This window comes from Elaeis guineensis, chromosome 12 (assembly GCF_000442705.2).
Source record: "Elaeis guineensis isolate ETL-2024a chromosome 12, EG11, whole genome shotgun sequence".
Classification (NCBI taxonomy): domain Eukaryota; kingdom Viridiplantae; phylum Streptophyta; class Magnoliopsida; order Arecales; family Arecaceae; genus Elaeis; species Elaeis guineensis.
Genome location: NC_026004.2, coordinates 20,467,655 through 20,492,263, shown reverse-complemented (window position 1 = coordinate 20,492,263; position 24,609 = coordinate 20,467,655). Strand labels below are relative to the sequence as shown.

General features: G+C 38.4%; 1 protein-coding gene across 6 annotated transcripts in view; it reads left to right on the top strand.

Moving 5' to 3' along the window:
- Positions 1-23,315, top strand: part of LOC105054729 (uncharacterized) — a 32,058-nt gene extending 8,743 nt beyond the window's left edge. For 3 of the 6 annotated variants that reach the window (XM_010936306.4, XM_029267502.2, XM_010936303.4), the window contains 4 exons: positions 598-669; positions 16,843-16,905; positions 21,709-21,780; positions 22,570-23,315. In XM_010936306.4, the coding sequence (XP_010934608.1) occupies positions 598-669; positions 16,843-16,905; positions 21,709-21,780; positions 22,570-22,734 (372 nt within the window). In that variant the 3' untranslated portion in view covers positions 22,735-23,315. The remainder of the gene's footprint in view (positions 1-597; positions 670-16,842; positions 16,906-21,708; positions 21,781-22,569) is intronic. The other 3 variants (XM_010936308.4, XM_010936304.4, XM_010936307.4) reach the window with 3 other exon arrangements.
- The last annotated feature ends 1,294 nt before the right edge of the window (positions 23,316-24,609 follow it).

The window sequence follows — 24,609 nt, the reverse complement described above, 5'->3', positions numbered from 1 at the left end:
TGAATTTGTTGTGTAAACATTATGGTACCTCTAGTTCAACTTTGACTACTATATTGCCATTTAATTAAAATTTTATAATATTTCAGTTACAAAAGCAACAAGGAATCATGACCTTGAGCTTGTTTTTGTCCCTTATGATGTGGGCTTGCCTTTAACATGCATACTGTCGGCAATCCATATTCATTGACACGGGTACCAGTGATGCTGCTGATGCTTTTTACCTTTGATTGCTGGTTAATACACATTGTTCAATTAGATCTTTGCTTGTGTGATTTCCAGAAGTACCTGGGCTCTGTTTTCTTGCACATTTCTGTTTTCTTTTCCAGCTTCATCTCCAATAATGTTGATGAACTGGTAATCCAGTCCTTTCAGGGTGACAGGCCTAGGGTCCTTGCACAGACTTAGGTTCCATTGCAAATTTAATTTTTGCAACTCCTTTAACTACAAGTCTTCTTAAAAACTTATGACTGAAATCTTGTAAGATTGCTTCTGCTCTCCCAGCTTCATCTGCAATAATCAACATGGTGTAATAGAAAGATCACAATTTTCCTCATTTTAGCTTTTGAATCTCATGAATATACTACATTGTTTGAACAGCTTTACCAACGTGAAGAAGCAGAAGCTGTGACAGAAGTTTCAAAGACTGAGGATGATGCAGTGCAAGATCAGGTGTGTGGTTTAAATCAGTCTTAGTTCTGCAGTTCCTTACCCTGTAATTAAATTACTATTGTAAAGTATTTTCCAGGTGCTTCTTTCATTTCTTGTAAAACTTATGCCTTGCCATAGTTTATCTTATTTTAACTGTCTTGGTGTAGACTTAATGTACATGCTTTTGTATAGCATGTGCAGTTGATGATTTACATTTGATAATAGTTGCTATTTATTGTTCTACTGCTACTAATTTTTCCTTTTATTTTCACCATCAATGTTTACATAAGAGGTTTGTCAGATGCTGTTCTTCTTTTCAATTTTTTTATTTCCTTTTCATGAGTTAGTTATGAGTCATATTTTAAGCACTTAGAAGGATAGTAGTTTGATACTACACATACTATGACTCGTAAAGGATAATTTCCATTGAAATGTTTATGTTACTAGATAATTACTCTTAGAATTAATATCACTGTGATATAATTCACAACTAAAACAAATTAATTTATGTTTTTCATAAGGGTAGACTTATGTTATTTTTTACAGGAATCCTTCTGATTTGAGGGTTTGAGATATCTGGTAGTATTAGTAGAAAGCACCTCCATGGAGTATTTTGACATTTGAGAAGCAATGCCTCCAATGATTTTATGAGATTTTCTAGTGTGCTGGTTCTCACATTCAATTTGATGTGATGTGAACATAGCCTAAAACTTCATTTCAGATTTGAGGTATGGCAGAATAATATTGAACAGTCTTTGGACATAGAGTTGATTTAATATTGAACTAACTATAAAAACTATAGCAAGCATCCAGGGTCAAGGGCATTTGGAGTTCTCAGTGAAGTTGCATCTGAAGTGTGGAGTTGTCTCAATTAATGCTTTGAAAGTGCTTTTGTTTACCAAATCAACCAGATGATGTGCTTGATCTTGTTGAAAATCCTACTATTATGGTAATTTAGAGGTTGTCTCTGAAGAGAAAAGCCCTTCCCCATCCTCTTAAAAAAACATGCACATTTCTCTCAAAAAGGAAAGAAAAAAAAAGCAAAATGCAGAGGCTTTCATAGCTGATAACCTATAACTTCAGGAGAATATATGTATTAAATGAGATAGTCTTACCATTACATATGGTTAAATACTCACAAATTAGAAGAGACCCAAGAAAACCAATTCTAACATTTTAAGGATGAATAAACAGAGTCATGTAAAACTGAAAGAAAATAGATTTGATGCACTACTACCTGTACCAGTACGTAGGCATGCCAATGAGTTGGGTCATGGCCTGACCTGTCTTGATTGTGACTGGGAACGAGAAACCAGTCTGAGTTTTCAAAACTGCTTATTTATAGCTGATTCACACAGAGAGTTGGCGCGGAGGGGGCGGGGGGGTATCACCTTTTTCTTCTTTTGGATTAAGAGGATATATTGATTTCATGAAAACTACCTTACTTTAACCAATGTAATTGATCTTTGGGTCATAGTCTGATTATTAAATCAACTACGGTTGAGAGATTAACAGTGGATAGACTCACTAGCTAGTTGTATTTATTTAGGCCAAAGCCCTGTTAGGCACTAGTCAGTGGATAAGTGCCACATCCTGCAACAAATGTTAGGAATTTCCAACTTGGCCTGTAACAAAGTAAGGTTTTCTTAATCACCTGTGGTCTTGCTACAAAAACACAATTTATGCATCACATGCAACTGCTGATATTTTGCAGTGCAATGCCAGCTGCTGGGTACATCCCTGTAAGGTTCAGTATGATCAATTTTAACATCACTTGGTAATTGTGTAGCTTGAAGTACTCCAGATACCTCCAACCACCTTCCTATGTTAAACTATATTAGGTACTAATTTCTTGAATGTTAATTAATTATTAACACTTATCCAATCCTCTTTATCTCTAAAACCACATCCTTTTAGTCTTATTCAATTGAGTTGAGTATCAGCTACTAATCTGTTTATGCTTATTGTGTATCATTTTATGGAAAATAGGAGAGATAATTAAAGGGTTATTACCAATTGGTTCCTTGATAGTTCACAAGAAAGAAATGCAACCTAGTCATCACACGGCAAATCAGATAAACACACTGAGCATTGAGAGTTCTGAACCATATTTCCGTGGAGTCTGGTCCACTATCTGTCAGGCGGTAGAGATAAATAGTTCAGGCCTGCGTTTGAACCTGGGCAATATCTGATGGCTGCAAAAGGAAACCTAATGAGGTATCCAACTCTTTATTAGGCTTATCATTTTTCTCCCAGTGATTCTCAGAATTAGAGCAATACTGACTTGAAGATAATTAGAAGGCACATCACCAAGAGACCAAAACTATCCTTGTCCAGCACACAATGAGAAAAACTACATGCAGCAGTTTAAAGCGAAATGGGTCTAAAATCTACTTTCAGCAGCCTTTCAAGAGGGCCACCAACCCACCCTTATTACCTTCTTACAAAGGACCTAAGTCTATCTATGGGAGATTCAGAACCTTGTTTTAGATTCCTTACCATCTCCATGAGAGATCAAGGACTGCATATAATCTAATATGACTTAATAAAAATCCTATGCATTTGTAATTTTAGAATTTCTGTTGATTTCCTCAGCACTTGGCTACTTTGCTAACTCACCTTTAAATGTAGAATTTTGGAAGCTGGGTGCTCAGAGTATTAGTTAGTTGGTATTATAAACAAGTTCACAGCAAGGCAGAAAGTTTATCGACAAGCCATCCAGCAACAAGAAAAATTGGAAATCCAATATTTAGATAACTAGGGTAAACAGTTGTCACACTACAATCAAAACGTTGTTTTGATCTTTAGACACGAAGCTCAGCAGCTTTTGTACAAAGGGATATCTCAAAGCATCATGAAGGCCCACATCGTTCTCCTCCCCAAAGAACAGGGAGAGCAGTAGTTTTTCAGTTGCTCATTTTGACAGTCCACAGTCACTATCACTTGATTCAAATTAAGAGCTGGAGACATTATGATCAACTAAATCTTTAATCCTCACTGACTTCATTGCGGCCTTAGCTTCCTCTCTTCTTCTATTCATCTTCCTGTTTTCTTCCTTCTCTTCTACATCTCCTCTTGAGCTCCTGGCTGCTTCATTTGTATCTGCTGCATCCTGCATTCAGGGACCCACACACAATACCAAAAGTTTAATGTTCTGTATCCAAATTTAAAACTCCAGCTGCTTCCAGAAATCAATTATGAGAAGATAACAGAAAAAAATAAAAAAATATTCACGAGCAATCAAACATTAACCTAAGATGTACCAAGAAATCGTTAACTGAAATAATATCAGGATTCAGAATCATCAAGTTGATTCCCCCCCCAACCCCAAACAACAACAATCTAAAGCCATCTCCATCCAACAGGGCATCATCTATAGAATCATATTATATTGGATCCTACATCATACCAATAGAGTCTGTGCTAGGCAAGTTTTTGATATCAAAGATCAGTTATTTCCGAAAGTCAATCATGACAAATTTTTGTTTAATCTTGTGACGTGCCATTTCAATAAATATGGGTGTCAAACATAGGTTCTCTTGCAAACATTATTATTGCTTCTTAGAAATATGGATTAAAACCTGTTAATGATTAAACCCTGTAGATGTGATGAATTCAACCATCCATATTGGCTTCTGCTCAAATTTAATTATTACTTGACTAATTGCTAAGTCATGAACTGCTTTATAACATCATTATTGATGATTGAAGATGCCAAGTTCACCACTCTAAGCAATGCCTGGAGATTGGTTACCACAACTGTGCATTCTCCCTTCTCGTCATAATCTGTGAATTCCCCTCCAAATATATCCACTTCCAATAAAGTGCCAGTTGTCTAGGTAATGTTGGTACCACCTCAGCAGTATATTTCAGAATATGTGCAAGTACCAACTTAGAATTATACATATTTTATTTGCTCAAAATTCTTAAGAAATGCACATCTGGACTGCTTATCGATTCTATGAAGTGTAGAAGATTTGCATGATCAAGAAACAGTCACTTGGAAGAAACCTGTAAACCAGAACTTATAGTGATAACTTTTGCACATCTTGTTGCTGAGCAAACCCAATGCTGTTTTCAATGTTCACCGCTATCATCAATATTATTCACAATTTTCAGCATTCGTTTGAGATGAGGCAACTATTGAAAGTACATAACTATTACTAACTTTCATTCGACATGTCTCACTAATTGCTAGTTCATATGCTATATTTAATTTTTACTGTTTCTTCCAACGATGAAAATTGGAATATTAATACCTGAAATTGGTCATATAGTTCAAATAGTGGAATGTCAAGCAGTTTCACAATCTTCATGATCCTTATCTTGCGTCCAATGATGCTAACCTACACATGATGGAAAAAAGAGAAAGTAATACATATGGTAACAGAGATATCCTTTGCATGTTGGAAGAAATAGTGCAGGAGCTGGAAGAAGAAAATTAGGGCTCCTTCCCATTCTTCGATTCCTCCGATTAGACGATGCTAAAGCTTGAAGAGGTGGTCGTCTGGATATTGGTGGCAGTGTCATGGAGGCTTTAGTAGTTGGAGTTGTAGGCGGAGATGTGGATAGAAGAGGTGACGATGGAGGTTGTCATAGGCGACAGAAGGTGTTTGTTGGAAGAGCTGGGAGGTAGGAACATCGGGACTTGGGAGGAGAGGAGATTTGAGAAGAGGAGAATTCTTCTATCAAAACCTAGGTCAACGTGTACAGGATTGGGTTGGCTCATAGACGACAGGTCACTAAGTTGGATTGAGTTTAGGTCTTCATGCTGGAATTATCGGATTGGTTTGAGTCATAGTTAGGACCAAGGATTACCAACTCATAAGTGGATCTCATGGCAGTCAGCAGGTTGTTCGAGTCGGTACGCCTCTATATAGGACCATGCCAGATCCGAACCGACACTGAAATGAGGGATCGGGGATGAAAAGAGAGAAAGAAAGGGGAGAGGGAGAGGGAGAGGGAGGAAAGAAAAGGGAGGCCGGCGGAGTTGTCAGTGGTGGCCACCGGAGGGCCCTCTGAGGCCTTTCAAGCTCTGCGTGAAGGGTTCGATAATAACATACACAGCAGAGGCATAATCGATTTCAAAATTTTTAGCATTATGAAATCCTAGATTACTAAAACCCAAAACCCAGGAACCTCCTTGATGACATTTAATCATTTAAACATATAAACATAGTGATGATAAATAACATACCTTAGGTTGATATAGATGGAAAGAAGCCAGTATTCAATCTTTCCACTAGGCGCCCAAGTGTTCGCCCTCCAATGTTGATCGACACAGAACCTTGATCAAGACACTCTCTCCTTAGACAGGTTCCTTCCCTCGGAATTCTTCCTCCAAGAACTCCTTTGGGCAGCACAAGTTCAGGGCTTCCTTCCTCTCTTTCCCTAGCCTTCTCTTTTTCCTCTTTCTATTCTCCTTGCTTTTCCTTTTTCTCTTTCTAGGCCCTTGTCCTAAAGCAGACCCTTTGTCCTAATCTGGACTTGGTCTTAACAAGGGAAGGAAGAGGAAAATTCAGACACCTAGGAGACTGTAAGAAAGAAAGGATTTGAGATTTCTCAGATGAATGGAATACCCCGACTGCGTCCCTTATTTATATCTGAAGATCAGACGCTTATCCATTCTATCTCATGCCTTTCCATGCAAAATCTCATGCCCATCTCACGTCGGTCCAACCTTGTCACGCCCGGTGGAAAATTCCATACCACGTGGAATCATCGGAATAATTTTCAAGAGTCGCTTTGCGCAGGACTCTTCGAAAAATAATTCATCGGTGTTTTTTGAGAGGTTGCGAAGCTTTCTTAGGAGCGTCCAATTTTCTCCACCCTTGATTAGCAACCAATGGCCATCAAAGGAGGTGCTAATCTGGTTTAGGCATGGGAAAAATTTGAGAATAAGTTGGCGTGTCATAATTTTAAGAGTCCATAACCATATGGACTTCTAGGTGGCGTTTGGATTAGAGTGTAGCTAGGGTTTGGATCAAATCGAACTTAAATCAAACTTTATCCATTCAACCACCCATCAGATGGTCGACTAAACTCCACGCCCCATAAGAAAATTGGTGTGGATCTGAATGGACAAGGACGAGGAATGAGGCATCTCATCCCATGGGACGCCAATCATGTTTCTGTCGCACAAAACAAACTCCACGCTCCAGAAAAAATTATCTGGGGCTTGGAAGCCTGATAGGTGGCGCCTAACCCTTTGGCTCAACCAGCCAAGGGTCAACCTAATTTAAACCCAAAAAAATTTGGAGCTTAATTGGATTTAATTAATCCAAATAGGAACCAATTTTGAATCCGATTCGAACACAGAAGCTAGGATTTGTAACACGTGCTAACATGTTCATCTTACAAATATGTTCTAATCCAATTAGACCTTTAATCAATTTTTTTTGTGTGTGACCTATTGGGTTCCACATCTAGCCAGCAGTAGGTCTGAGTGCAAGTTGATGTAATTTGATTAGAATCCAGTCTAATTGGTTTAGGTCCAGTCGAGCTCATCGGAATTCAATAATTAGAACTCTTTCTAATTGGCGATCGAATTAAACTTTATAATTCGATCAAATCCACAAGACAAGATTGACGTCTAGCAACGTATCATATCTATTCGGAAGATGTGAAATTTTGATGGAAATACCAAAAATACCTTTTAGTGGTAAGTTACTATGCAATTCGATCCTGCAATCATACTGCATCCCGAATATGTTTATGGATACAGAATCATATCAAATTCAATTTCATATTCATCTCTTAATCTTATGATGATGATTCGATTAATAAAACGTTAGAAATCCTTTCTAATTTTTATTTTGCTTTGATCAAAGTCTCTTTGAATCATCGTATGATTAGAGCAAATAGGATGCAAACTCTTACCAGAAGTGATCGATTTCATATTGATTTGCTCACAACCTCTATACACAATCTACCATATCTAGAGCACCCCGTACATGACTAAGTCATGAATGAGTATGAATCAAAAAATGAATTTATGTATACAAAGTTCTATGATAATCTCAGATCAAAGGATTACATACACAACTTTCACTATGAGAAAACATCTTCTGACAGATAAGTAGATTCCATAAGATGTTTCTAAAGATGCATCAGTTCAGTGAACTCATTCTCTAATGAGCACGCACATTCTTGTATTAATGTCTTGCACCAGTGGCTTATGAGATCAACCACTCTCATCATCGAGCATACATAGGATGTGCCAGTCTATACGGAATATTGATCCCCTACTCAGTGCTCTTGTGACTAGAAATATTCTAAATCACAGTTTTAGGATTTTACGTCTCATATGTATGATTTCATCATAACCCTAAAATCATTATCCTGATTTATAGGATTCATCATAATCATTATAAATGTAAGATACAGTATATGCTAAAAAATAAATGCATTTTATTTATTCATAAAGTGTTAATTACATGAGTCTGAAAGATTACAAAAAAAAAATCATTAAAATACAAATTTCGATTGGTTTATAGATCATATTTCTTTCAATCTCCCACTTGCATTAAAGTCAATCATCCTTAAATTTTATCCCCATATATCAAGATGGCGATTGAACTGCCACTGTGGTAGAGCTTTAGTGATCGGATCTGCTATGTTCTTTGTATCTACTCATTCAACGATGACATCTTGTCTTTCGATAATTTTACGAACGAGGTGGAAGCATCTTAAAATGTGCTTAGATTTATGATGAGATCTCGATTTCTTTGCTTGAGCAACTGCTCCAATATTATCACAGTAAAGTGGTACGGATTCTCAATTTCAAGAACGACACCCAATTCAGTAATAAACTTTTTCATCCAGACAGCTTTGGCGGTTTTACTTGCAGCTATGTATTCTGCCTCAGTGGTTGAGTCAGCTACAGTCTGCTGCTTGAAATTTTTTTAACTTACTGTTCCACTATTTAGAGTAAAGACATCCTGAAGTGGACTTGCGATCATCAGGATCTGATTGAAAATTAGAGTCAGAATATCTTTTTAGTTTTAGATCAGATCCTCCGTATATCAGAAAAATATCTTTAATTCTTCTCAAGTACTTAAGAATATTTTTCATTGCTTTCCAATGATCCTCATCTGAATCAGCCTGAAATCTACTATGCCTAAGGCATAGCCAATATCAGGCCTGCTACATAATATAGCATACATAATTGATCCTACTACCGAAGCATAGGAAATAGAACTCATTCTATTTCTCTTTCGGTGTCTTAAAAGACATCTTTTTAGAGAGATGTATGCCTTGACTCATGGGTAAGTAATCTCTTTCACTCTCATCCATGCTGAACCTTTTTAGCACAAGATCTATGTACTTGGATTGGGATAAGCTTAACATTCTCTTAGATCTATCCCTATAGATCTTTATACCAAGTATATAGGATGCTTCATCTAAGTCTTTTATGAAAAGCTTACTTGATAGCCATGTCTTGACCGATTGTAATATTTGGATATCATTCCCAATAAGAAGTATATCATTCACATATAAAATTAAGAAAATAATGGTACTCCCACTAGTCTTCTTATACACACAAGGTTCATCCATATTTTTGATGAAGTCAAACTCTTTGACTGTGACATCAAGCGGATGTTCCAACTCTTTGAGGTCTGCTTTAATCCATAAATAAATTTTTTAAGCTTGCATATCTGATTTGCTCTTTCACTTGAGACAAATCCTTTTGGTTGGGACATATAAACCTCTTCCTTAAGATAATCATTAAGGAAAGCGGTCTTTACATCCATTTGTCAGATTTTATAGTCATGATATGCTGCTATAGCGAGTGTAATCCAAATAGATTTGAACATGGCAATGGATGAGAATGTTTCATCATAATTAACACCCTGCTTTTGCCTAAAACTGTAGCTATCAATCTGACTTTATAGGTTTCAACCTGACCATCTGCTCCAATCTTTTTCTTATAGACCCATTTGCATCCAATAGGGATAACATCTTCTGGTGCATCAACCAAAGTTCACATTTGGTTGGAGTACATTGAGTCCATTTCAGATTTCATAATCTCTAGCCATTTATCTGAGTCCTTACTCATGACAGCTTCCGTATAGATCAAAGGTTCATCATTCTCAATGATGTGGGCTTCATTATTCTCAATAATGAATCAGTACCTTAAAGATGCATTTTGCACTCTATCCCACCTTCGAAGAGGTGTGTTGTGGTTGTACCTTATCAATAGGTACTTTTTATTGAGGAATATCTTGTGCTTCTACTTGTAGGTCTTGAACTTTACCAAGTTCAATTTTTCTCTCACTACCTCTTTCTAGGATAAACTCTTTTTCCATAAAAGTGGCATGCTTACTGACAAAAATCTTTAGTTCAGTAGGATGGTAAAAGAGATATCCCATACTTTCTTTAGGATAACCTACAAATAAGCATTTATCTGTCCTATTACTTAGCTTATGTCTAAAATTTTTTTTGGCATAAGCTGAACAACCCCAAATCTTAAAATACTTGAGATTAGATTTCTTTCCTTTCCATAACTCATATGGAGTGCTAGTCATAGATTTTGAAGATATTCTGTTCAGTATATATACAACAGTCTCTAGGGCATATCTCCAGAAGAAAATAGGAAAGTCTGTAAAGTACATTATGGATCGCATCATATCTAATAAAGTACGATTCCTCTTTTCAGCTACATCATTTAACTGTGGTGTATAAGGAGGGGTCCATTCTGAGAGAATCTTTTTTTCTTTAAGATGTAGAAATTCACTGGATAAGTATTCTTTTTCTCGATTAGATCGAAGAATTTTAATACTTTTTTCAGTTTGTTTTTCAACCCTGCTTTGATACTCTTTAAATTTATCAAAAGCTTCGGATTTGTATTTCATCAGATATACATATCCAAACCTAGATAAATTATCAGTGAATGTACTAAAATAAGAGTATCCTTCTTTAGCTTCAGTTGTCATAGGATCACATACATCTGTATGTACAAGTCCTAATAACTCATTTGTCCTTTCTCCATGTCCACTAAATGGAGTTTTGGTCATTTTTTCCATAAGACAAGATGCACAAGTTTCTAATGATTCATAATCATAAGGATCAAAGAAGTCTTCTTTGTATAACTTATTAATTCTTGTCTCATTTATATGATCAAGTCGATAATGCCAAAGCAAAATATTATTTATATGTTCTCTCTTTCGCTTTTTGCTTTCATTAACATGAAATACATTGTCATTAAGAGATAGAATCAGAAGATCATTATTCAGAATGTCATGATAGAGAATTTCATTAAAAAAAAAATTGAACAACTATTGTCCTTTTTATTTATTTCATATTGTTATTGCAATAGCAATTGTATAGAAATAATATTTCTAATGATCTTAGGCATATAATAACAGTTTTCTAGCTTTAAGATCTTCCTAGAAGGTAACTTCAGGATACATGTCCCCATAGTTTCCACCTAGATGGACTCTCCTTCAGTGCTGTAGAGCTCGAAGTCATCTTTCTTCAAAATTCTAATTTTCTGCAGCTCCTACAATGACTTGCATATATGAGAACCGCAGGCGGTATCTAATATCCAAGAGTTCGAATTAGAAGAACTTAATGACAAAATTATATGTATCTCATACATATCTTTTGATGCATTGCTTGCATCAGTCTTTATAGATGCAAGGTAAACCTTGCAATTTCTTTGTCAATGTCCTGTCTTGCCGCAGCGAAAACAGATACCTTGTCCGGAGGTTTTTTTTCCTTCTTCGTCTTGCCACCTTTAGGGTTCAGTCTTTTCTTTGAACTCTTCATATCTGATTTTTTCTTAGAGGTCTTATCCATAAGAAGAATTGGAGCCTTATCCTTTTTAATATGGTCCTCAGCTGTTTTGAGCATATTTAACAGCTCAGACAAAGAAGTATTCAGTTTGTTCATGTGATAATTCATAACAAACTGAGCGAATGATTCAAGAAGAGATTGCAGGATCAAATTCTGACTCAGTTCTCCTTTTATTACAAAATCCAATTGATCCAATCTAGTGATCAAGTTAATGACCTTAAGGACATAATCTTGTACGGATGATCCTTCAATCATTCTAGCACGGAATAACTGCTTAGATATCTCATACCTAGTAGTTCTACTTTGTTCTACATACAACTCCTTTAAATTGAGGAATATGGATTGAGTATCTATACTCTCATGCTACCTCTGTAAGTCGTTGCTTATAGAGGTCAGTATGATATATTTGACAATCAAACTGTCATTCTTCCACATCCGATATGTGGATACCCTTCCTCAGTGGCATCGTCCCTAACCTTTTGTGGTTCAGAGATATCAAGAATGTATGAAAGCTTCTTTTGAGTGAGCATAATTTTCAAATTCCTCAACTAGTCCACGTAATTGGGACCGGTCAATTTGTTGGAATCTAAAATTCCTTGCAATGATAATGAAGATGCCATTATAGAATTTTAATCTACATTAAATAAAGAACATTACATAAGCAACTAACTCATGATGACACACACAATTAAATAAGGTCTATTGTCTAATTGTCTTCCACTATTTTATCGAACATCATAACCCTCTTTTATGATGAATGGAACATACTAAATATTTATCTTAGTAGGGTTGAGATCCTAATTCCTCGTAAAGATCTTGTGGTAATACAACAAACTCAGAGTTCATAGGTAGAAAACTCTTTCCAATTGCATCTCATGCAATTTCCAACTTTATCTTGGCCTCTAAAATATTAATAGTCTTGTAGTAACAACAAATTATAATGTTTTAGTTAAGTAAGATCCTTCATTTCCATACAGTCAAATTTGAATATAACTGTTCTTGTGGCAATACAACAAAATAGCAAACCCAAATTACCATAAGCATCTTATATGCATCAGGATTATATTACATCAGTCCCCATAGCAAGTCTTATGGTAACACAACAAACCTGCTATGGTTCTTGATATAATATTGACCTAGCATGAAGGAAGATCCTTAGTAGTGTTTTCAATATTAGAATTTTTCAATTTCAAGATTGCTTAACCAAATTGGCCAGGTAAGTAGGTGGGAGGCTCTCCGTAGCTTTTTTTAGACACCAACAAGTTGGCCAGGTAAGCAAACAGACCTAATTAGATAACCATCTTTAGTACTTTCCTAGACACCAACTGATCAATTGATTAAGAATTGGTTAACCCATAGTTGCTGTCACTAAATATAATTTTTATGAGGGCTGCACTTGGTCTCATGCATATTCTAATATGAACTGATAGTTTTCAAAAATAAAACATCTTTTTGCGGTTTTTCTTCTTAATTCATACAGGCATCCCTTCTATTATAGTCCTCTATGGAAGGATGGCCTTTACTATGATTCTCAAAGAGTACTAGGCTACTGAGAATTCAATCCTCTATTAGTACATATCACATATGTATCAAATATGCATCAATTCATATTATCATATGAAAATATAATCATAAACATGATTATAGGATAATTCATAGCATATAATGAACATTTATATAAACATATGATTGAGCCAAATAAGGTCGGGCTCTGATACCACTGTAGGGTTCGATAATAACATACACAGTGGAAGCATAATGGATTTCAAAATTTTTAGCATTATGAAATCCTAGATTACTCAAATCCTAAACCCAGGAACTCCCTTGATGACATTCAATCATATAAACATATAAACATGGTGATGATAAATAACATACCTTAGGTTGATGTAGATGGGAAGAAGCCGATATTCAATCTTTCCACTAGGCGTCCAAGCATTCGCCTTCCAACGTTGATCCACACAGGACCTTAATCAAGACACTCTCTCCTTAGACAGGTTCCTTCCCTCGGAATTCTTCCTCCAAGAACTCCTCTGGGCAGCACAACTTCAGGGCTTCCTTCCTCTCTCTTTTTAGCCTTCTCTTTTTCCTCTTTCTATTCTCCTTGCCTTTTCTTTTTCTCTTTCTAGGCCCGTCCTAAAGCAGACTCTTTGTCCTAATCTGGACTTGGTCTTAACAAGGGAAGGAAGAGGAAAATTCAGACACCTAGGAGACTGTAAGAAAGAAAGGATTTGAGATTTCTCGGATGAATGGAATACCCCGATTGCGTCCCCTATTTATATCTGAAGATCGGATGCTTATCCATTCTATCTCGCGCCCTTCCATGCAAAATCTCATGCCCATCTCACGTCGGTCCAACCTTCTTACGCTCGGTGGAAAATTCCATACCACGTGGAATCATCAGAATAATTTCCAAAAGTCGCTGTGTAGAAGGACTCTTCGAAAAATAATTCATCAGTGTTTTTTGAGAGGTCGCGAAGCTTTCTTAGGAGGGCCCATTTTCTCTACCCTTGATCAGCGACCAATGGCCATCCAAGGAGGCGCTAATCTGGTTTAGGCGTGGGAAAAATTTGAGAATAAGTTGGTGTGTCATAATTTTAAGAGTCCATAACCATATGGACTTCTAGATGGCTCATGGATTAGGGTGTAGCTAGGGTTTGGATCAAATCCAACTTAAATCAAATTTTATCCATTCAACCACCCATCAGATGGCCGACTAAACTCTGCCCCATAAGAAAATTGGCGTGGATCTGAATGGATAAGGATGAGGAATGAGGTGTCCCATCCCATGGGACGCCAACCATGTTTCTGTCGCACAAAACAAACTCCACGCTCCAGAAAAAATTATCTGGGGTGTGGAAGCATGATAGGTGGCGCCCAACCCTTTAGCTCAACGAGCCAAGGGTCAACCTAATTTAAACCCAAAGGAATTTGGAGCTTAATTGGATTTAATTAATCCAAATAGAAATCAATTTCGAATCCGATTCGAACACAGGAGCTAGGGTTTGCAACATGTGCAAACATGTTCATCTTGCAAACATGATCTAATCCAATTAGACCCTTGATTAATTCTCTTTGTGTGACCCATTGGGTTCTACATCTAGCCAGCAGTAGGTCCGGATGCAAATTGATCTAATTTGATTAGAATCCAATCTAACGGATTTAGGTCCAATCGAGCTAATCGGATTAAACTCTTTAATTCGATCAAACCCACAAGACAAGATTGACGTCTAGCAACGTATTATGTCTACCCAGAAGATGTGGAATTTTGATGAAAATATCAAAAATACCTTTTAGTGGTAAGTTACTGTGCAATTCTATCCTGCGATCACACTGCATCCTGAATATGATTATGGATATGGAATCATGTCAAATCCAATTTCATATTCATCTCTCTTAATCTAATAATGATGATTCGATTAATGAAATATTAGAAATCTTTTTTAATTTTTATTTTGCTTTGATCTAAGTCTCCTTGAAGCATCATATGATTAGAGCAAGTAGGATGCAAATTTTTTTTATCCGGAGTGATCTATTTCATGTTGATCTACTCATAACCTCCATACATAATCCATCATATACAGAACATCCCATACATGACTAAGTCATAAATGAGTATCAACTAAAATATGGATCATGTATACAAGATTCTATGGTAGTCTCAGATCAAAGGATTACATGGACAACTCCCACTATGAGAAAACATCTTCTGACAGGTAAGTAGATTTCATAAGATGTTTCTAAAGACAGATTAGTTCAGTGAACACATTCTCTAATGAGCACCCACATTCTTGTATTAGTGTCTTACACAAGTGGCTTATGAGATCAGCCACTCTCACCATCGAGCATATATAGGATGTGCCAGTCTATACAAAACATTGATCTTCTACTCAATGCTCCTATGATTAGGAATATTCTAAATCAGGATTTTAGGATTTTAGGACTCATATGTATGATCTCATCATAATCCTAAAATCATTGTCATGATTTATGGGATTCATCATAATTATTACAAATATAAGATACAGGATATGATGAAAAATAAATACCTTTTATTTGTTCATAAAGTGTCAGTTACATGAGTCTGGAGATTACAAGAAAAAATCCATCAAAATACAAATTTTGATTGGCTTGTAGGGTATATTCCTTTCACTGCGGTCCTCCATGAGAAAAAATGAGGGAAAGGGAAAGAAGAGGGAGGGGAATATAGAGGGGAGGCCGCTAGATGGCCGCCATTTTCGTTGGATGACCCAAAACAGCCCCTCAAGTGCCGCAGGTTCAAAACAAGGGCGAAGCTCCTGTTTCATTGTGTTGTTTAAAAAAAGACGATACGCAGTGAAGCCGACAGATCCTCCGATGGCCTCGCCGCCATCTAACCTTCCCTCTTCTTCTCTCCCTTTCCTTTCTCTATCTCTCTCTTCTCTCATCTCGTGGAGGACTGTGGAGCCTTGGTGGCCTCGACGGCTCTTCGACAGCCTCGGTGGGCTACTATCGGTCTTTCCCTTTCCTTTACTCCCCTCCTCTCTCTCTTTTTCTCTTTCCTTCTCCCTTGCTTCGTTTTCGCCGGCGGTTCGGATCAAATGTCCGAACTACACCGGTTAGCCGCTGGTATATTTCGGCATCGGTTCAGGGTGGTTCAGCGAGCCATGTTAGGACTGTTTTCTGGTCATGTTGGTTTAGGACCCAATCTATTGACAGGCCTATTGGCACTAATACAATTACCTTAATACCATTACCTTATTGGTTATTGTGTCATCATGACACAAGGTACACCATTTCATGTGGGCACATCAAAAAATGTTCTATTTGTTGATACAATGAGGTACTGAGGAGCTTATTAGTCCTAGTACCTTACTACTACATTACGATAGAGTCGGTACGGACTAGCATGCATTGACTTTTCTATCCTTGCTCAACAGTTACCGAATTATGAGGCCTGTAGTGGAATTTTAAGTTTGATTTGATTATCCTTATTTTTAGATTGTATCTGTGGTTTGGCTGTCATTTCAAAAGTACTATATGTTGCCTCCAATGTTTGTTTTAAAAATGTGCTAAATACTAGTATTGAGGTATTGCAATTGTGATAGAACTGTGTTTATAGCTTCTTAATTTAGTTGTGCTAGTGATCTGTAACCTTTTTATCCTACTGGGCATTTGATTAAAATGACCACCTATACTTATTTCTTCTTATACAAACTTACGCAACCTTTTTTGCATTGAGGCATGAAATGATAGTCCCCTACATCATTGGGAAATGAGCAATTTTTAGTTGTTTTATAATTTTAGAGGGTTCATGGAGTGCCAATTTCACCTTTCATTACGTATGTTGATGCATTCTACCTTTCTTTTGCTAGGTTGTTAACCTGTTGAAATTTTTTGTTTATTTCTTTTAAACAGCAAAAGGAGGATAAAATGAAAGAATATCAGACAGCAGCAAAACGTCTTGATAATGCTCTTCTGGTATGTTATTTGGTGGTAATTTGCACTTTCTTCTTTGTTTTATGAGTTGCAGCGTATACCATGTTTTTAATTTCTAGTGGCATCATTGCTATGTAACAATATTCAGCATGGCCCTTCAATGTTAACGACCAAGCTGTATCCCTTCAATATGGATCTAACTTCAAGCATCAACTTATGGCCCATGAAAGCTTGAAGTTAACAATCTGTTGCTAGACAAGGCTTCATTGGAGAAGAAAAGAGGCCTACAAATGAACCCTATGGGACCAATTTGCACGTAGAAGCTTGTTGAATTGTTTCATTAAATTTTGCATCCTCTAAATTTCTAGCAATTACAATCAACAAGCTAGTGTGTGATCCAATTTGGTAAACTTATGATATTGTTATCGAGTTTCTCGCGATGTTCTGCAGTATTTTAAAAAGTGGCTATGCTATGCAAGCAATCGAAGAACTGCATAGTGCATATGCATTTTGCAGGCTACATATGCAGGTGCATACGGGCTCCTATTTTTTAACTCTATTTTTAACTATTCAATAAATATAAAATATTGAGTACAATAAAAGAAACAGTAATGATAACATATTTTTTATGGATGGATAATGGCAATACTAAAAGCAACTAACAACTAATAATTAGTGCTACGCAATATCAATAATTATAACTTAATCAATATTGTCACTATTAATACTAGTGGCCGATCTGAAACTCATATCAAGCCTAACCATAAACTTGAACCGGCTTCACCTAGTTTGCCCACATGAGTGGGATGTATATATAGCTCTAGAATATTAAGTGGTCTCACATATGTTGCCATAGAATACTAAGTAGGCTTATTTGCAGTTGTGACTGCTTACAATACTGCATGTAAGCAATGTGATGTGGTCAAGTGCATGTGCGGCAGTATGCATCGCATTTTAGAACATTGATTTGTTCATTCATTACCATGTTGATGAAGATAATTTTTGCTTTTATGGATTTTGCTGGCTTGATGCCACTATGGTGCACTTCATTCCTGCAATCAATATTTGAAGAAGTTTAGGATCCAATTTATGGTTTTGATTGAATAGACATTGTATGTTTCATTGAATTTCTATAGTAGATTATAGCAGATTCTTATTCCAATTAGCAAAAGTCTAAGCAAGGTTCGCCAAACTCTGGTGTCAGATGTTCTACTGGCCGGCGATTGGTTTGATACGGTATGGATCTATACCGTACTGTTCCAGGGTGTAAAATAGGAAGAATCAAAGAGGGAGGTGGAGAGGGAGGTGGAGGGAGAGGTGGAGAGAGAGGGAGGGGTGGAGAGGGGCTTACATGGCTATCGAGGAGTCCTTGTTTTAGTCACAGATGAGGAATGAGGAGTCGATCTTGATCTCAACGTTGAGGATGAGGGGGAGCTTCTACTCGGCTTTCTGCTTGGGGTGGTTCATCCCATCGTTCTCTGAACTATCCTGAACCAGATGGTTCAGGCTGTGTCGAACCGTATCGACAGAAAATAGGTCCGGTTTTGATGTACACAACGGCACAGCGGTCGTCTCGGAGGGAGAGAGAAGGAAGAGAGGAAGAGAGAGGGGGGAGAGGAAGAGGGCCGTCGGAGGCTATCCTAGCTTTTGTCGAGCTTGATAAGGTTGTCGGAGGCCTCCGGACAGATGGTGACGCCGTCGCGACGTCTCCGATGGTCGGCGAGCTAGCGTCGAGGGACCTGAGGGTGGTCGAGGTCGGAGGAGGGCCTCCACCCTTTAATGCGAAATAAGGGTTCGCCCCTGTTTCATTTTTTTTTGGCTTTTATTGTGTCGACTCGTTGCCGACTTTGCCATATTTTATTTTTTTTATAATTTTGGTTGAAGTCGGCAACGTTCATGCAATAAAAGCCAAAAGAAATGCAAAATAGGGGCGGACCCCTGTTTTACATTGGAAGGCGGAGGTTCTCCTTCGACCTTGACTGTCCTTAGGTCTCTCACCGCTAGCTCGTTGGTCATCGGAGATGTCGCGGTGGCGTCGCCGTTCGAGGCCTCCGGACATTGATAAGGATCTCCTTCTCTCTCCTTCTCTCCCTTCATCCTTATCAAGCTCGACAAGAGCTCGGATGGCTTCCGACGGCTATCGGAGGCTCTCTCTTCCTCTCCTTCTCTTCCCTTTCTTTCTCTCTTTCTTCTCCCTTTTCCCTTCTCTACCCTATCGGTTCGGCCTGGCATGGATTGATATGGATCCGTACCAAACCGCACTGCTCGTCGATCGGCCGGCATAGAGTCCGACTTCGGTTCGACAGTCCTTGGTTTGTCCCATCATTCTTCAAACCATCCCGATCGGATGGTTCAGGCTGTACCGGTGGAAAATCGGTCTGTTTCCGACGTACAAAACAACACAGTGGTCATTTTGGAGGGAGGGAGAAGAAAGAGAGGAATAGAGAGGGTGGAGAAAGAGGGGGAGAGGAAGAAAGGCCGTCGGAGGGACTTGAGAGAGGCTGGCGAGCCAGCATCGAGGGACTTGAGAACGGCTGAGGTCGGAGGAGGGCCTCCACCCTCCTCCAGTGCGAAACAGGGGTTTGCCTTTGTTTCGTTTTTTTTTTTTTTGGCTTTTATCGTGCCAAGTCAGCAACCGACTTCAACCGAAATTATGAAAAATAAAATAAAATATGGTCGACTTCGTGCGATAAAAGCCAAAAAAAACGTGGAATAGGGGCGAACTCCTGTTTCGCACTGGAGGCCCTCTGGCTTTGCAGCGCTCAGGTCCCTCGGCGTTGACTCGCTGGCCGTTGGAGATGTCGCGGTGGCATCGCCGTCCATTCGAAGGCCTCTGATGGCCTCCGGACACCTGGTAAGGATCTCCCCCCTCTCTCTCCTTTCCTCCCTCCGTCCTTATCGAGTCGGCAAGAGCTTAGATGGCCTCCGGCGGCCGTCGGAGGTCCTCTATTTTTTTTCCTCTCTCCTTCTCTGCCCTATCGGTCCTCTCTTTTTTTCCCTCTCTTCTTCTCTGCCCTATCGGTTCGGCCCGACTTGGACCTATACTGAACCATACCGTCGGCTGGCTAGCACGGGGTCTGGTTTCGGTTTCGGTTCAGTGGTCCTTGGTTCATCCATCTTCATCGCTAGCAGCATCAGTTGCGGCTTGAGCACCACGATATTCACCGCCTTTGCTGCTCCCCCATTCTCTACTCCCTTTGCCATGGTTGATTGTTGAAACGAAGAAGATAAGAGAAAAACCCTAGCAAAAATTCAAATTTTGAGAGAGAAATGTTTGTGCGAGAGAGAGAGACAGTCAAGAGAGCCTTGAAGGCTCTTGAAACGTTGAAACAAAATCAAAAGCAACCTCTGAAACATTTTGTTTCGGCCGAACCACCCAGATTCTTGTGGTTCGGCAATCACTGACCTTAAGCAATATATAGAATGGATTGGGTATAGAACTTTTTCTGTGTATTTCTGTTCTTAGATCATTATACCCATCATAGAACCCTAATAATTATGGCAGAGGGCTCCCCCACCTCTCCAAATAGGGAAAATCTCAGTTTCTTATCAAGAAGATAAAGCAATTTCATGGTAAATCAACCTAAGGCTGAGGAGATAGATAAAGAATTTGTGGTAGTTATTCTCATCATTGAACGATTCCCCTTATGCTTTAAGTGAGGAGAAATCTGCATCTCCATATCTTTCTTAATTTTCAGATGAGTTGAATTTATCCCATCTTAATTAATGGGATCCTCGTTTAAGTTCAGCGATTCCTCATTTAAGTTGTCAGCTATTCCTTCTTCAATATATAAAAGTGGATGGTCTTCTCAAGTTGTTATTGGGTCCATACTAGAGATAACATCCACCATGTCAGTAAGAATGATTCAAGTAACTTGTCAGTAAGAATGATTCAAGTAACTTGTTAATGAAGAGATGAACCAATTGACATACTGTACTCATGCTACAACATGTCTGAACATGCACCAGTACGTGTTGCAGATTTTCATCTTGATCCTTTGAGAATATTCATGGGATGGTGATGCTATTAGTTTTTTTTTTGTTTGGTAGAAATGGTGATGCTATTACTTGGCAAGACATGTTTGTTCATATTTAAAGTTTGTGTAATATGAGTTACCATGTCTTCCTACTTTTTATTGTTTCTTTCTGATCAAAATGTGTAAATAATGTTAAATTACACCTTTTTAGCACTGAATTAAAGGATCTTGAAAATTAATAGAATGTGTTTGTTACTCCATTAAAATCTTGATCCATTTGGCATAATTTGGGGCTCTAGCTAATTGTTTTGTCTCCTTGGTGATGGCAAACAATTAAGTTTTTGTGGAGATCAAGCAAAATGATTAAGCTTTCCTAAGACGAGACAAGTATTACATTATTTTTGTCTGGCGCATGTGCTAACATTTGTGTCTTCACATGCATAACAAACATTATCTTATATTTTTATTTCTAGATGGCAAGCTTCGATTTAAACTATGCAGAAAATCGTGAAAAGAATGCAAGGACAGAACTTTGGGCGATGTAAAGTTGCTTGTTTTGATCCATTTCTATGCTCATCATATTTGAGAATATGTGAGATTGCCATATATTAGAAGTCCAAATATGTTCCTCAACTTATGTTCACCTAGTTAACTTTAAATGCACGAACACGTGAAAAGATGCTCTGCCCACTGGCTGGTTGATTCATTAACATAATTTTCACCTAGTTAACTTTAATTGATTCATTTACAATCCTAGATATTAACTAACCTGTCAATGCTAAAAGCTTCAGCTTGACTTTAGTTTTTATTAAACATAATTTTCAGTATTGCTAGATATGTTATTTGACTATTGCAAACATAATTATAGGTTTTGAGAAGGTTCATCAAGGTTGACAGTGAACTGCGTACACCTGTGACAAAGGAGGAACTTGTGGCTGAGGTAAACCAACTTTGCTTGACACTTTGGGCATTTGCTTTTGCACAATTTTTATATATGTGGAAGAAGCATAAAGATGTTAGCTTGGCTTGACATTTCAATCAAAAAGCTGTTTTGATCTTCTTGTCCTTCGGATCCTAGAAGCCGGTGCAAAACTATAAACTTATAGCTGAATTACATGTTTTAAAATAAAGTTGTTCTTAATTGTTTATATTCATATGGAATTTTCACATGCCGCACAAATGCGCAAGGCCTTTTGTATCTTCCTGGACGTCCCATTTCATTCTGTGTTCAACTATGAGATAAATAAGATAAAAGCAAGATGTTGGATTTCAAATTCTTGTGCTTGTCATGACGATGAACATCTTAGTTCGTGCTATTCAGATAAGAGCTACATTTTCAGTTGTGATAAACGTTTTGGTTCAAGCATTTATATTGTCTGTCCCTTTACATGATATTTATTTATGAAAAAGTTGTTCTCAGTTTATAGCTGGTTTGTTGTCAAACAATTTTTCAGAAAACCCTCCTCACATTAGATACATTTTAATCAATCTCAAAAAATCCCGGTCACATGAACCATGAAAGATTTGGAAGATCATTGCTAGACCATGGGATTGGGTTCTTTCTGGTAATTATTTAATTCTATTTTTTTTCTTAATTTAAAATTTGATTGTGCCTAAACTCTCTCTCTCTCTCGTGCTCATGCACACGTGCGTGTGTGCGCCTTGGATTTTTTTTTTTCCTGAATAAATTTGATCATGTTGCAGTTGTTCTAAAGCATTTCCTTCTCAGGTGGCAAGACAGCTTTTTGTTAATATCCACCCCGATAATCTGCACCTACCATCACCACTCGAATCGTTGGGGGAGTATGAGGTGCCCCTCCGCCTACCAAGAGAGATTCCACGGCCTGAGGGAAGGCTACAGTGGACTCTAAATGTTAAGATCAGGAGAAAATGAACAGCAGGTTAGCTGCTTCCATATTGAGATCGCTTAAATTGTCCAACATACAAACCTGCTAAGTAAATTCACTGTTTAAGTGTATGAGCATGCAATTTGATTGTTTCAGCTGTAGGGTGATATTATCAACCCGCACGGTTGACTTTCATCTGCAGGGAAGGTGTGAGTTAGGGTCGTTGGGAACATCTTTAAAAGAGGGGGATGATGTGATTGGCTTACAAATATATGGCACCAATATAACGAAGCTGCAGAATTTTCTTCAAAAATGTTGCTGCCGCCAAGGGATCTGAAGTTTTATCAATCAGATTGTTTGTTTTATGATGAGTTGATCTAATGATTTTTGTTTTCTTTTTTGGAAAAGGAAAGAAAAAGAATGCAAGGAGCTATCCTTTTTCTCACTTATTTTTCTGCCAGAATCAAATTCCCTCTCCAAAAACTGCGGTCATACTATGCTTCAATGCATGCAATAATTGTTTTACCCAAATCGAGATTAAGCTGCTTTTGTACTCATTGGATAATCTAAAAATTTATTTCAGGATGCATGGAAGAATTTTATGAATAAATATTAGTGGTTTTTCAAATTTCAGGTCAGAGCAGTAGGCGCAGATGGAGATTCAGGATGAAATTGTGGGAACTGATCAATTTTATATGACAATTGGTTTTTTGTTTTATTTGGAAGCTCGACTAAGAATAAGACGCCTCCATATTCCCTACAATCTCAACTATATGAGATCACTCATTGCCTGCAAGTCTCAGCCATAAAAGACTTTACCCCCTGTTAATCTCTCTACCTGAAGAGTCGGCTAGCAGGCCCACCGGCGGCCATGCGGTGGATAATTCCCCAATCACTGGGGAACTCCCTAAAACTGCCCAAAAGTAGCCTGTGCTTGTGTGCCCTGCGCAAGCATCAGGTGCTGGTGTGTATGCTAGCCGGTGCTTGTTACATGCCTGTGCCTGCACCCATGCGCACCCTCATCCAAGTATTCAAGCCCACGCTCCTCTGGTGCTTGCGTCCTACGCACACCGTGCGCACCGGTGCTCGTGTGCCTGCACAACTGCGACTTGCATCACGGTGGCCTGCGTGCCTGTACCCAACCATCCGACGCTTGGCTGTCCGCATCTTTTGTTCCTGCACACGCCTGCCTGTGCCTAGACGCCCAGCACCTAGCATTTGCATCCTCGCATCTGCGAGTGCCTGGTCGCAACGACGCATCCATATCTGGTATGCGTGCCTTCCTGTGCGGTGTGCATGCCCTATTAGTGCCTGCTGCTGTCTATGCCCCAAGCCATATCTGCACGCACATGCCCCTGTAGCACGTGCCATGCATTGGCACCCCAACCTAGTGCCAATGCCAGTCACTCGAGCCACCTTCAGTCCTAATGCATGTTTTCGTTGCACCTTGCAGCTAGTGCCCAGCCAATCAGGCGCCATGATCATGACTTGCCAAAGCCATCTATGGACCATCAAACCACTGGGCCAATGAATGCCACACCCATGGCTTATGTAATCCTTGAGCCTTGCTTTAACGGCAAGTCCTCTCACTACCGACGTGATGGTGCCTTTAAAGCCTAATTGTTTGCACCCTAAAATCAGATCATTAATTCTATGCTCACATGTGCAATGCTACTCAATAATAAAAGAGATTGTGTGTTCAAATTCTGTAGGTAACTGGGCATGTGTCACCCACCATGTTACGCCTTTAAAGTCTAATTGTTTGCAACCTCGAATCAGATCATTACTTGTGAACTCCCATGTCAAATGCTATAATGGCCATTAGTATCTATTCAAATGCCTTACACTGATACCAAATCTCAAAGTCCAAGCGCTGTGCTGCTACTTGCGTGGATGAGCTACGGAACTAAATATGAACAACT